At 44.4% G+C, this 15,321-nt stretch overlaps 2 protein-coding genes across 2 annotated transcripts in view; one reads left to right on the top strand and one right to left on the bottom strand.

Annotated features, from left to right (window-relative positions):
• dph5 (diphthamide biosynthesis 5) overlaps nucleotides 1–15,321 on the top strand; it is a 61,968-nt gene that overhangs the window by 2,640 nt on the left and 44,007 nt on the right. The gene's annotated exons all lie outside the window — the stretch shown is intronic.
• On the bottom strand, nucleotides 11,634–14,656 carry LOC146220957 (uncharacterized). The gene has a single exon (XM_084692841.1). The coding sequence runs from the start codon at nucleotides 14,651–14,653 to the stop codon at nucleotides 12,968–12,970; it is 1,686 nt and encodes a 561-aa protein (XP_084548967.1). The 5' UTR covers nucleotides 14,654–14,656; the 3' UTR covers nucleotides 11,634–12,967.

Genomic DNA, 15,321 nt, shown 5'->3' with positions numbered 1-15,321 from the left:
CCTCCAGTCACTCTTCACTTGTTTCATCAAATTGAAACCCCGCTCACAGTCTGCTGTGGATGATGGAATACAGAGTACTATGTCAACAAGCTGAAGGAAATCAGGGCACTGGCCCCTCAGTCTCTGGTTTATCTCTGGCCAGGTCATCTGCTCCATGTTCTCATGCTGCTGGTACAAACTGCTCTTGAGGAACGTCCACTGGTCTGGAATCAGATCCAAATCGGCCCCAGAGGAAGCCAATTGTGGACCAAAGTGCTTCATAAGACAATCCACTATCTACTATCCACTATCTACTCCTTGCCACCTCAGCAATGTAGTGCATGAAAACTCTGGCCTGCTTCTTGTTCTGGTAAGTTTTCCCTATCACCAGTCCTTTCTGCTCATCCACTCTGAAAGGAGTTCACAGGACAATTGTGACTTTAATAACACTAACCTCCATTACAAATATGTAATTTGTTTTATCCATTTAACAATGTGCGTTATGCTGCATTATTTGCTCGCTGTTGCTAAAACTAGCTATCTATCTAGCCATCACAAAACACAATTTCAAGTTAGTAATTCACTTACTTGCACATCCAAACATAGTCCCGAAAAGGTCTTCCCTTCTTGCCGATCGCATGTACGTTTCTGAACAGAATTCTCATCCGGTCCAATTGCGCCGATTGCATGGAGCAGATAGCCTTTATTGCCACACTCTGCTCCTGGGGTTCTGTCTTCGCCAACTGTATGGCAGTGCATTTGATGTGAGACTTGGATGACTCGTGGTCTCTTATTGCCTCTAATTTAAGGTTAGTTGTTCCTCTGACGAACGAATTGGTAGCATTTTCAGGCGACGTGTAGGTTCGACAGTAAGTACAATGCATAGACTGCTCGCCGGGAAGGTAGGCTAACCATTCCTTAGTTTTCCCATTGTCATCAATGCGCCACTTATTCGAAAAATACCTTTCTTTCTCGTTTTTTCTTTGCACTCCACAGCTACTGCTGATTCCGCGGCAGGCTTTTTTACATCGGCGATATGGAGCCACATACTTTGAAAAGTTTTAACTCGATGCCTGGATCCGTTGTTATTGTTAGCTTCATGGATGTATTAAGACGGTTAGCTTCGATCCTCGCGGCAAATGATTTCCCATGATGCTCTGGGAGAGTCTTGGACCAATCAAAGGTTTGGTTGGTTACGTCATACACCTGTACACCAATGGGCAGCTGCCACGTTTGTGTGACGAAAACGAATGCTCCGAGGCAAACCCCAAAGCCCGGGAGAGCTTCTATGTTTCTGTACACAGCGCTTGAAACCGTAAACACGTTGTGGTATATTTTGAAAAAATCCACCCGCCACTGTGGCGGGTAGACATGGCAAAGTCACCCGCCAATTTGAAAAAATACCCGCCATTGGCGGGTGGCGGGTGCTTATTTCCCACCCTGGTCCACATTGCCTCAATATGTGTCACTAAATCAAATGTCATTTTGAATGATGGGTTTTCAAACCTAATAGGCTTTAAGGTGACACGCCCCTGAAGTACCATAAACAATTTCACCTTGATATGTCAAAATATGACTGAATTACAGCTGTTTGAACTTGGACCAAATCTGACAATGCTCGCCATTGGAGAAACAGCTTTTTTTATTATTCAGTTACTGAACTTTTGTGTATTCCATGCCTGGGAATGGCTCAATTGGCAATTGAATCGAATACAAAATGGCTGAAAGAGGTGTATTTATGTAAATGTACACATTGCCTCCATTTCTTTGTGTCAATAAATCAAATATAATTTTGACTGATGGTTTTTCAAACCTAATAGGGTTCAAGATTACATCTCTCTGAAGTACCATAAACAATTTCACCTTGGTATGTTAATATGATTGAATTAGAGCTGTTTCAACATTGGCTGAATCTAACAACGTTGACTCCAGGAGAGCAGCTTACTTTTTTACAGTAACTGAACATGCCAATACTCAACACTGAGAATAGCTCAACGAGCTGGAAAGGTGACCTGCAAAGTATAAGGTCGTAGGTTCGAATCCAGCCACACTGAGTCTGTCTTAAATTTGAATATATGTTCAGTTAAACAGGATGACATCGTTCTGAAGTACCATGCACAATTTCACCTTGATATGTCAAAAGATCATTGAATTATAGCTGTTTAAACGTTGGCCGAATCGAACAAGCCATGCTACAGGAGATACAGCTTTTTTTCTTTTTTTTTTTACAGAAACTGACCAGAATTTTTCAGCCTTGCGGGTAGCTCAATGGGTTGAAACGTTGTCCTACAAAGCGCAAGGTCACAGGTTCGAATCTAGGTAGTGTTTTGGCCTGTCATAATTTTGATTACTTGTTTAGTTAAACAGGCAGACATCATTCTGAAATACCATGCCCATTTTCATGCAATTTCACCTTGAAATGTCAACCGTTTCTTAAGCTTTGTCCCAAAGCTGACCAAAAACGAATACTCTTATCACGCAGTCAGAGCACAGCTAGATAATCAGCACCCTTGGGTACCCAACATGCAGTGCGACATGTCAAAAAACACAAATACTTGTGGAAAATAGTTTGGTTACAAAAGCCGTGCCAGGGATTTCAGTTGTTGTGTTCGTTCAGTTAGATGTTTGTATTGTTATAGTTGGTTAGTTAATATAATCTTGATGGTCACCCTGATTGTGCATGTTGTGTAGTTTAATGTGACCAGAGAGTCGGCTGCTGTCCTGTCACAGGCTATTCTCGCAAGGAGTTGAATATGAGCTCTGTCCTAGCCCAGTTGCGCACATGACTATTGTTAGTTGTGCATTGACTGAGAGTCTGGAAAGGCATCAACTCAAGAAGTTCATTATCGTATGGAAAGTAAATAATCAGCCCTTAGTAATCATATAATCTCAGCGGTTGATGTCAGGGTTTTTCCTGGGTCAAAATGGGTCTTCGGTGCTCAAAAAAAAACATATGTATATATATATATATGTGTATATATATATATATATATATATATATATATATATTCTTTTTTTTCGTATTTTTTCTAATCAATGTATTTATTTCCAGGTGTTTTGCAAGGGCAGCAATTGCTATCGAATCAACAGACATGTGCAATTTAACTAGCAGGGGAAGAATACAATAAGTGAAAATCACCAGTTAACTTGATTTCAATTTGCAATAACTATAGACTTATACAATAACAGGCTTAAATGAACTGACAACAAGTTATACGACTTACAGTTCTCAAGGACGCACAGTTCTCAAGGACGCACACACGCTATCTCAACTGCGGTGTGAAGCACGTGTCCGTACAATTCTCCGACATGCACTCTACAATCCCTGCTGATAGACGGCTTAACATTTTGTACAGGCTGATTTCTGATACCGTGGTGCAGTGCCGGATTAACAAATTTCTGTGCCCTGGGCAACAAGGCTCAAGGGCCCCCCTCCCCCCCCCCCTGTTTGATGTGTTGCTTGCATAGAGTTAATATAACTAGAGACAGCTACTTCTGTCTTCCAAGATGGCGTCCACATTCATTTCTATGAAAAGTGCTCAGTGGCGCAGTGAGGCAAGCGAGAGCTCCTAACGGACCGCGCCATCTTTCCAGACCGACTCGTCCGGTCTTGCGCAGAAGCTTGTTCCTAGCTCCGAAACTCGTGCAAGCTGTATACATAATACTTTGCAACAACCAGTCGCAAGCTTGAGAGCTGGAGCTAAGGCATAGCAGAAAACTGTCAGAATGTGGTACAAGTCCGATCAAGAAGCAGATACATGTGAACGTTACAGAGATCAATTCTATTAGTACTGTAGTATTATACGTGCAGGGCCTATACGTTGTTCTTTTTGCTTCGCGTTTATAGTTTGATTGCTGTATTGTGTCGGATAAATAAACTGTAAACTTATATCTGGCTCCGTCGTTGTTCTAGCTTTGCAAAGCAAGCTAAATTAAGCCTATAGCAACCTATGTTACTATTATAATGATGATGAGTGTTGTATACTATTACTAGCTTATTGTTTATGCCATTGTTAGTGTTGACATAACGTTATAACAATATAACGACCATATTGTGGCTATCAGACATGATTTATTCATATTCGTCTTTGCTCCAGAATAACCTGTCAACAATCATTAATGACGCCGTAACATGCCATGATATTACAACTAATTATATAATGCTATTATTACATTTGTCATGCCGTGAGAATAATAGAGTTCATTACGAAATGGTTAAATCTGCTTTAAAATAACAAAAGTGAGAACGATACTGCAATCCCCCGACCCTGTAGGATGGTCCAGGGGCATACTCTCCCGGAAGAACATTTCTTAAAATGTAAAGTTAAACGCAGCAATCTAGTGCACTTTGAGAGCAAAATTAAGAGGCTAGATCAATGTAGAATCTGTGCTCTTCTAAACAATATCATGTTATTTTAACCAGCCCTTGATTGGCTGTGAGGTTTAGGCATTAGGTGAGGAGTTTGCATATTGATATAGAGTATAGCAATAGTCCATATTTCATTTCAATTTTGCAAAACAAAGAAGACATTCTCAATTTAAAAATGAAATATAACGTAACTTATTTGAGCCAGACGAGCAGTATTTACCTTCATAAATTCTTCTTCACGTCCTCTGCCTCTGTAGAGCTAGTCGCCTGGCTAGAACTAGCTGTTGCTAGTGCCATACGTAGTAGCCTATAATTTAATTTAACGTCTTTAATGTTAAGAGACCGCGGCGCACAGGGATGGGTAATGAGCGTTGTTTAAGATCAAAATTACAATGCAACATACAGCAGACACCTTAGATATGAGAGACCCCCTCAGATTTTTGACTTTGTTGCTTTCATGGGAGCCAGTCCTCACTCTATGGGAGCTCGGCTCCCTCTGGCTACCACGTAATTCGAGCACTGATGAAAAGGAGCGAGCCAAACATTACAATTTTAAGCAGCCAAAAGAACGGGCCTACTAACGTCATCTCCATGACAACCAGGAAAACGCCAAGCCTAAAAGCACAAACGCCGGCTCCAAAAATACTTTAAAATAAGCATAATACACTTTTTCTTTTCAAGTGTTGTAGATCTTTTGTGTGGCCAACGTTACACACGCTAACATCGCCTAATCAGCTGTGCAGTTATAACTGATGCTTGTTGTCTTACGTAGGAAGAGTGGTGGGGACGGATCGGGGTCGCTAGGAATCTGGGGGGGACATGTCCCCCCCCGTCCCCAGTGCCATCTGCGCGGATGTTTGAAAGGATTAACCATTACTTTTAAAGGGAGAATAATTTGCACAAAAACCTTGACATTTTAAAAAGTATAAAAGTGAGAAATACAAAAACACATCGCACACATCTTCTGAAGGAGCTGAACGTTTTTTTGAAAAACAATTTTTTTTTTATTGCTGAAAATACAGAAATGAGTAAATACCCGCAAGCTGAAATACATTTTTTAAATGTGTGAGTCACTCAAAAGTGGCAGTGTGGAAGCCACGGTGATGGTGCAGCTATGAATGCTAACACGCTGAGGACAGAGAATAACAGAATTCTAGCTAGAATCCACACCTTAAACAAGTTAACCTAGACGCAAAACTATACGTCCAATCCAAAAAATAAGATTTTTTTCAGAGACCCAAGACTCTGCCGAAACTAGAGATGTCCTTTATATGTCTGTGCGGTCAGAAATACGACTCTACCAGCAGTTTCTAAATCTGGATGTTTTTGCCTTTTCTGATGAATTGGTCACCAGATTTGCATTGGACTCTATGGGGCGAGAGTTGGACTTCGTCTCGCTTTCGTGGGGCTCTGAACAAATGTGTAAGTCTTTTGGATTCCACAGACAACTGTCTACAACCAGCACAAAATTAGCTATCTATTGATCCAAAAACGAAGCATGAAGAGCAAAAATTGTGCCAATGCTGGCAAACTAGAAATATGTTTTGAACAACATCCAAAGCTCCCCTCCACTCTAAGCGATTCAGTCAGCACTCCAGGCTTTCTCGTACACACCCATGTAAATCTCAGAAACGGTTTTAAAAAGTCATGAAACATAATCAGTGATATTGAAAAAAGTTTAATAGATCTCAAAAAGCTGAATTATTTAAAAATAGTTTATGGTTCTATACTCTTATACTAATAATTATCAATTGGAGTATTAATGGACAAAAAACTACTTGAGAATTTGAAGGTTATACTGTCAAACTGACTAAAGAAGGAAATAACAACGTGAAATAATCATAATAGTGTGGCTCATTGGCTAGTCAATTCCCATGATGCAAGGCGGCAAATAGTGTTAAAATTTGCTGATAAGTTTGCCGTTTGTTCGAAATACACGATTTTTTAATGTGTCTGCTTAGAATGTAGTGTTTTGTTGCGTGGTAATTGTCATTGTTGTGCTGGTTTACCATTGTAACCATGAGTTAAACGACTGTTACGTTTCATTAGAAGAGCTGAATTCAGTACAATTTGATGCCGGTGCAGTAAGTAGCTTTTTTCAGAATCTGCAATGTAACTTTGTGATGGCCCCCGTTCTCGCCATGAGACGCAAGATCTGAGGTGTCTGAGGGGCCCCTAAACATTTAAATTTATTATTAAGTCATAGTAAAATTAAATGTATTAAGTTTACTTCTTGAGTTACTTACATTAATTGAAAGTGCACTTAAAAGTATTGCAAAGTATACTTTAAGGCTCTTTACGAAGTATACTTGATGAACTGAAAGTGCACTACACAGGCTACTTTACAGTATTCAAAATTAAACATAAAAATACACTAGAAGTGTACTTTAAAGTGTACTAAATGACCTAAAAAGTGGTCCAATTCAGTTTACTTAGTACAAAAATAGTATATAAATAAGTACACTGCTAGTATACTTTAAGTAACATGATAATAGTATACTTTTTATACTAAGTATACTTACAAAATAAACTTGAAGTGTACTTCTTTTTTGTAAGGGTCTCGCTGAAAGATTGAGGAAGAAGAAGGATTTGGAATTGAAGAAGTTTTAAGAAGTTTGAGAGGATTTGAAAGAAAACTCCATTGGAAACCCACGTAAAAAATATTATGAATATTGATTTATATTAATTCAAGCATTACATTGGTGTTGGTGGTCAGATGTAAAAATGTAGTAAAAGTTAGTCAGCTAGCTGACTTCTGTGGCTAGCTACCGTGGCTGAACATGGGTTGATTATGCTTCGAGGGACTCTGAAGGTGAAAGTGGTGGATGATTACGGCCAAGGAGGGGCGTGTGCATGGACGTCGGAGGATATGGCTGAGGAGATCGCCGGGGCGTCGGAACTCAGAGGCCACTTGCGGGAGGACATTAGGGCGATGACGGCTGAAGCGGGCATGGGTGCTTTTTCAACTGTGCTTCGTGCGGATTCTGGTGGGCAGACTGAAGTGGTGACGTTGACGATTCGGCGGGGCGAGGAATCTGGGGCTCGGATGGTAAACAAACATCAAATCAAATCAAATGTATTTGTATAGCCCTTTTTACACGCAAGTATGTCACAGAGGGCTTCACATACGCCCATAGAACTGCCCCTCAACCAACCTAAACCCTCAAGGACACAAACATGGTTGCGCCCAGTTCCCGCTTTCTTCTGTGTCTGTTAAGACCCCAAAGTATTCCAGTAAAGCAGATTGGGAAGCTTTTCATGCTCAGTTTGAATTGTTGGCACATTTTCGGGGGTGGTCGGAGGAATATAAGGCATTGCAGTTGATTCTATGCCTCACAGATGATGCTGTTTGCTATTGCTTAGCACCGAGAACAGACATGACTATTGCGCTTTGGTTGGAGCACTGAGGAGGCGCTATGGACAGTGTGTACAGCCCGGGCTGCTCCGCTCCGAACTGAGTAGTAGACGCAGGCAGCCTGGAGAGTCTCTGCAGGTGCTAGCTAATGATATTGAGAGCCTCTCTCGTCGGGCATGCCCTCCTCCATGCAGAACGAGCTAGCACGCGACCAGTTCATACAGGCGCTCTCTCCTACAGAGCTGCGCTTACAGACCCAGCTGGCTGAGTCACTGCAGGTAGCCTTGGGTCAGAGCAGCCCAGAGCCGGAAAAGCCTGCATGGGTGGCTGAGATGACAGAGCTGATTCGGGCTGTGCAAAGCACACGCCTGGGTCCCAGGGTCTGCTAGGGTTGTGAACAGCAAGGTCACCTGCGGCTTGACTGCCCCATGTCCCCTGGAGCTCCGGGAAACGGCTCGGGGTCCGCATAAACCGGGTGGTGCAGACCGCTGGCTTCCTTTCCCGACCACCATCATCTTCGGAAGAGGCCCTCCGGGGAAGCAAGGTTTCACTTTCCCCAGAAGCAGACGAGGGAGCCTGTTGTTGTGGTGGGCCGGACCTGACTTTTGTCATGTCCCTGTCACGGTGGAAGGAGTGCCCTGCTCTGCCCTGGTGGACACTGGGTCTACGGTTACCCTGGTGAGGCCAGACATTGTGGCAGGTTGGACTCAGTTTGAGCCCACAATTGTACAGCTCCACACAGTCACAGGTGAGCTAGCACCCATGAAAGGGAAGGGAGTGATGACTCTGACAGTAGGGGGCAGGTCTGTGCGTCATCCTGTGTGGGTGGCGCCTGTGCAGGACCCTTGTATCCTGGGATTGGACTTTCTTAGGGCTACAGGTTGCCAGTTAGACCTACATGGGGGCACACTGAGCTTTCAGGGAGGGCCAGAAGTCACCATGGCTCCCCCTAATGTCACATTCACTCAATCCATCAAACGCTTTTCTCCGACGGTTAAAGCAGCAGAGACTCATGGCTGCCCCTGGCCCCTCACGTCTGTGTGTGACTTTTTCTCCCTAGGGCGAGAGAGTGGTGGCGTACTTCAGTAAAACCTTGACAAACACAAGCGCCGCTACTGTGTCACCCGGAGGGAGCTCTTGGCTGTTGTGGCTTCTGTCAGACACTTCAAGAACTACCTGGGTGGCCTGCCCTTTACTGTTATGACTGATCACTCTGCTCTCCAGTGGCTCATGTCTTTCAGAGAGCCAGAGGGTCAGGTGGCTCGCTGGTTGGAGGAGTTTCAGCCAAATGACACCACAGTGGTGTACAGGGCAGGGGCACGCCACTCCAACGCCGACGCCATGTCCCGCCGGCCCTGTGCTGCAGACGGTTGCCGCCACTGTGAGCGGAGAGAGGAACGGGAGAGGGAACTGTGTTCAGAGGAGGGGGTCTCTGCCAAAGAGTGTCGGGTGAGCGTGCCTGTCAGCTGTGAGCTGCATACTGTCGATGTGGCTGCATGGGGGGAACAGCAGGGATGGTACACAGACCTACAGCCAGTGCTACAGTCGGTAGAGGCACAGGTGAGGCCACCATGGGAAGAGGTAACAGCACTCTCACTTGCAACCAAAGGGTTGTGTTCAGTGTTTGAGAGACTGCGGCTGGCAGATGGCGTTCTCCAGCGGGCCTGGAAAGGGTCAGCTACAGGGGAGGAGAGGTGGCAGGTGGTGGTCCCAAAAGCACTGGGGAGGCTGTGCTGTACTTTGGAGTCACAAAAAAACTCAGCCACCTCCGTCAGGGCTTTTACTGGGGGCAACACAAGAGGGATGTTGAGGACTTTTGCCGCCGCTGTGACAACTGCACTGCGAGAAAGGGCCCCACAAGCCGCTCTCACGCTCAGCTCCAACAGTTCCCAGTTGGGGCTCCCATGGAGAGGGTGGGAGTGGATGTAGTTGGGCCGTTCCCCACCACAGACAGTGGAAACCTCACGGCCATGGACTATTTCAGACAGCCCACACCTTCGCCAGGGGGCAACTGGTGAATGCAGGCGTGAGGCATAAGAGGAACTATGACGTGCACACCCAGGGTAGGCACTTTGTGGCTGGGAAGCTACTCTGGGTCTACAGTCCCCTAAGGAAAAGGGCAGAGGCCCCAAGTTGGACAGTCACTGGGTGGGACCCTGCAGCGTCCTGGAGAGGGTAGGGGAGGTGGTATACCGGGTGAAGCTTCCTCCCAGTAGGAGAAAGGTGACACTGCCTCTTCCCCCCAAACCCCAGGGACCCCCACAATCCCCCTTTCAGTCCATGACATTCCCCAGACACCCACCCTCAGGCGCCGCAGACCAGGCTCCAGACGGCCCACTCCCCCTGTCTCCCTCCCCGTGTCCCAGTGTGGTTCCCCAGAGCCATGGACTGTATTCCCCATTCCTGCTTCCTTGTCACCCACATCCCTACCCTTGTCCCCTGGTTCTCAGAGGGACAGCCCTCTGCCACGGTTGGAGCCTCCTGTTCCACATCTTGACACTCTGCAACCTTCTCGGTCACCCAGGTGAAGGAGACCTCCAGGTCGCTTCAGAGATTTTCTTTGTTTCCTCGGGACGAGGGACTTTGTGGTGGGGGGGCTGTGTAGCGACCCGCACAGACAGAGGTGTGTGGCATGTTGGGCTGTTGTGTTTTGTGGCCATTGATCAGTGTTTGCGGGGTCTGACATGCCGATCAACCTGCTACCTGCCAATCACAGGAATGCACAAAATGTTCGGTTGCAGGGCATCCTGGTGGTTGGTGGAGGGGCATGGGGGGGGGGGGGTTGAGTTAATAGAATAAAAACGACCGGAAGAGCCGGATGTCTAACAAGAAATGCAATACCACCTACATCCACGGGGGACGTTGCTTCAAGCCGAGGGGCTAGGGCTGGGGGTCTGGTTTCACACCAACCCTTCCCCATGACCATGATAGGGTGGACGTATAGATGGGGATATGTCCCCAGGAATTGAAACTCTGAGCCAGAGAGACTGGGTGGATATGATGACACAACATTTAAGTTATTTTAAAACAAAAGGCTTTTGAGAAAACAGGGGGTGCCCCTCCTCTGGTGGAGAGCTCAAAAACCACATCTGGCACAGAGGCGTCACTCTTCTCCATCTCTACTAATAATAATGCCAGGAATCTGTGTGTGTGTGTGTGTGTGTGTGTGTGTGTGTACAAATTAGAATGGGTTTAGTTTACCACGATCAGTTCAAGAACCAGTATAGGTCAGCTGTGCCCCAGTAAAACATTTTTTTTTGGTTATAACACTTTTTTAACAATTTACTTAATTTGACAGTGCATTCATTGATAATTGAAAATCCCAGAAAAAAGAAACACAGTATCCCAATCAACGCTTGTAAAATCAATGCAGTTAAACACAAATTGATGAATTCCATGTATGCATGCTCTTCTTTGCTTGCTATAATAGCCACTGCAGCGCACACACGTAAGTCCAGGTGTCGGCAAACAAGTCAGAATTGAGGTAGGCTGAGAACTAAACAAAAGAAAGTTTCTAAATAATAGGCCAACAGATCATGTTATTTTGACTCAAACATAATAACATGAGTCCAACATATTATAGGCCTATTACATGAAGCTAAAAAAACAATTTGCGCTCAAGTTATTGTGAAAAAATGATTGCACGGCCACATTAACTATTGATGTCCCTACCAAAGCTGATATCAAACTTATGTCCCTGAACTGTATGTATAATGAGTTGGGTCCTGTGCTCCAGTCGAGCTTTATGTCCAGCAACGTGCCTGCGTTAAGGTCTTCAAAAAAACAGCTTTTAACTGTTTCCAAATCCCTTTTGAAATCTAAGGGGAACATGCCTACTCAGTTGCAGTTCCATAGCTCGTAGCCTTCCATTCTATATTAGATCCACTCCCAGTATTTATGTTTTAAAATCAAACAGTATCTTAAGACCCACTTTTTCTCCGTAGCCTATGATCCTATATGTATATGTCTTTGTGATAAATGTTAGTTATTTTAGTGACTTATGGCTCTCACTTGTTGTTTTTATTCATGCTTTAGAAATACATTTGACTTTGAGGGGGTGGACCCGGCAGTTCACTAGGTAGAGCACATACCATAACGTACCATGCGGCCAGGTTTCGATTCTGGTTTGGGGCATTTCTGCATGTCTTCCCCTCTCTCACCCATGTGTTTCCTGTCTCTCTCTCTAACTGTGCAATCAAAACAATGTTAATATCTAATACAAGGCATTAACTCTAAATTAAACACATCCTGCTCCTTTGTGAAAGTAAGTTCACAAAGCTGGGCTACAGAGTGCTAAAGGCAGACGTTTCTGATGCATTCATTAGAATCGAGCATTTTACTACTTATAAAATATTTTGTGGGGACGTATTATCCTTCAGTCAACAATTTAGAAAGGTTTACATAGTTTCAGAGCTCATAAACTGGAAATGGAATCATTGCTTTATCAGGGTAAACCTGTCATGACAATTATCAGGGCAAACCCCTCATACACAAACATCAATCAAAAAGACAAGGTCATGGGCTTCTTTTAGTTTCTTTACTGTACCAAGAGTTAGTTATTATGCGGTGTTCATGTTGTTGTTATTGTTGTGAAATGGCACAATAATAGTAATAATGATATCCCATTTTAGTTATACGGCATTGTCTATGTTTTCAGTTTTTATCCTGTTATATTGCATAACGTGTTTTTATGTCAAGCACACTGAGTCTGACTCATTAATGTGCTATATAAATAAAGTGCCCTGTCTTGCCTATGTGGAATCCCAAATGTATTTTCATAAAGCATGGTCACTAGAAATTATCAATAATTCCTTAATGTCATGACTTAAGCATTTATTTAATTCAATGTGTTTTATTCATTATGTGATTTTGTGAAGGATAACAATTAGAGAGCAAATAAAAATGTATAAAAGTATACTTTTTTACAAAAGGTCAGAATTCAGTGAAAATGTTAATACGTCAATCATCAAAAAACTTCTTTGAAAAATCTACAGAGTTGTGAAGATGCAGATCATCACGTTGTGATAACATATTTAAAAGTTGTTTTTTTAAACTTTTGCTCAAACCTCATACAGAGTTACAATAACATAATCATAAATCATTTTGAACTGAGATGTGTAATAACAGACCAAGCTATAATCAGGCTATCATTTTGAACCATTTAAAACAGGGTATTATTACAGAACTTACTGATTCTTGTTCATTGTTTCCTGCCATGCAAGGAGACATTTAAGATTGTTGTTATTAAGGACACAATTTCACTTTTACAAAACAGAGTTTTTGGACCTACGCCCTAAGCTGTGACTTTCTTTCTTCTTCCTCCTCCAGCAGACACAGCAGATGATGAGGCTTGTGATGACAGCGGTGCATACAACAGCTATAATAATGATATGGGTGTACACCCCCTCCCCCCTCCCATTGTTGGTGTGTTGCCTGGTGGGTGTAACTGAGGCAGTGGGGGCCAAGGTGCTCTTCTTAGGAGCCAGGGTGCTGATTTCCCACCTGTCCTCTGGGGGGTCAGGCGTGAGGGATGGGTGGAGGACCCCAAACTGCTCATCCTTTAGGTCAGCAACGACCTCGCCACTTAGGCCGATGGGTGTGGCACAAAGCACAACACTGTGGTTGACCTTGGTTGGGTGCTGTCTCAGCCAGTTGCGCAACGGCAGGATATCCTGGTCACATCTCCAAGGGTTTTGGGCCAGTAGCACCTCCCTAGCTGCTGTGAGCGTGTCTAGGGTCTCTTGGGGCAGGTTGGAGAAGGAGTTGTTGTGAAGGTCTAGCTGGCCCATCTGGCTCAGACCATCCAGGAACTTGCTTGGAAGGGAGTTTAGCTGATTGTGCTCCAGCGATATGTTTACCAGCTGGGGCATCCCCTGGAATGTGCCCTCCTCCAGGCCTGCGAGCAGGTTGGTGTGCAGAGACACTTCTCCCAGCTGCTCCAGCCCCCTGAAGGCATGGGGGGACACAGAGCTGATCTGGTTGCGGCTCAGCACCAGTAAACGCAGCTGGGTAAGGTTCATGAATGTGTTGTCCTCTAGACGGATCAGCCTGTTGTCGTACAGCCACAGTTCCTGAAGAGCCATGGGGCCAAACACCCCCGGGACCAGGCTGCTCAGCTGGTTTTCATAGAGGGAGATCTGGGCCAGGTTGGGCATGTTAAAAAACAATCCCTGGGGTAGGGATGTCAGGCGGTTGCTGGAGAGGAAAAGCTTCTTGAGGTTTTTAAGCTTAGACAACAGGTCAGCGTGTAGGTGGTCCACCTGGTTGTCCTGCAGAGAGAGTTCCTCCAGGCTCACCAGGTCATCCAACGCTCCAACAGGGACCTGTCTTAGAGAGTTCCGATTGAGACGGAGAATCTTCACTCTGGTCAAGCCCCTGAATGTCTCTTTGGAGAGCTTGGAGATGTTATTTCTGGACAGGGTCAGGTGTTCCAGCTGACTGAGATAACGGAAAGCCTCCTCAGGAACGGATGTCAGTAGGTTCATACTGAGATCGAGCTTCTTCAGAGCAGGAAGTGAGGCTAACCAGGTGGAGCGAAGCACCTCAAGCTTGTTGTTGCTCAGAGTCAGAGACTCCAGCCTCAGAAGATTCTGGAACAAGGCTTCAGGCAAGTCTGATAGAAAGGTGCCGGTGAGCCCCAAGGCACCCAGGTTACTGGTATGGTCAAAGGTGCCAGGCAGGACCTGCATAATGCTAGAGTCTTTTACTACAAAGATGCCTAGGGCCTCCGAAAAGCTAGCAAAGTCCTCTGGTTTTAAGGTAGGGATGTTGGTGTTGGAAATATAGAGGGCGGAGGTGGTAGCAGGCACACCAGAGGGGAAATCAAAGATGGATTTGCCCTGGCAGACTATTTGGTTTTCCTTGCAGAAGCATTCATCCGGACATCTGCCCAGGATGAAACCAAGACTGGAAAGCAGGATAAAACAGTATAGTGTGACTGGCAGGTCCATTGGCCTCCTGGAAATAAAATAAACAGCTTTTATTAGTTGAATCATGAGCAAGTGAAAAAGTTTATTTGTGAAATTGTAGATATAAAAGAATGTTTGACACAATATAGCATGCTGGCACAATCTATGGCTTTTTTGCAAAGAATTCAGACCCCATATTGATCTCCATTACATTGTGTTTCTCGTAATCATCCTTGATTGGAGGATGTTGTGAAATGATTGACTGGATATTGTTGAAAGACGAGTGACACAATTCAGGATTCCGTATATTTAGTTTCTTTACTCGGGAACTTGAGTAGACATTACATAGGGTAACCAAATTTGAGTTTGTGAAAAAGAGGACACTTTGTCGCGGGGGTAGGGGGGGGGCTGTAATGCATTGCTGCACCATGACCATGTGAATGCATACAAATGTCACAAATGAAATGACAAAAATTACACAAAATGACATAGGCTATATGATCGTTTATTTTAACCTTAAAAAATTTGGAAAGTGCAAATGTAACACAAATCTTTTGGGGGGCATTTAGTCCAGTGCTTCTGTGCCTTTCAGTGGTTGTTTAATGTCTTTAACCTCCTGAGACCCCGCCCATTAACTTTTGTGCTCTATACTGGACATTTTGTTCACATGCATCTAACTTTATTCTTTGGAGCTACTCTATCAATCCCTG

The sequence above is a fragment of the Hypomesus nipponensis genome, chromosome 26, assembly GCF_054491055.1.
Source record: "Hypomesus nipponensis isolate SF chromosome 26, ASM5449105v1, whole genome shotgun sequence".
NCBI lineage: Eukaryota > Metazoa > Chordata > Actinopteri > Osmeriformes > Osmeridae > Hypomesus > Hypomesus nipponensis.
The sequence above is the reverse complement of the archived record's forward strand: the minus strand, read 5'-3'. Positions and strand labels throughout refer to the sequence as shown.

Bases quoted from the DNA above. Each gene is read 5' to 3' on its own strand.
- LOC146220957 (XM_084692841.1), bottom strand. From the start codon at position 14,653: ATGGACCTGCCAGTCACACTATACTGTTTTATCCTGCTTTCCAGTCTT.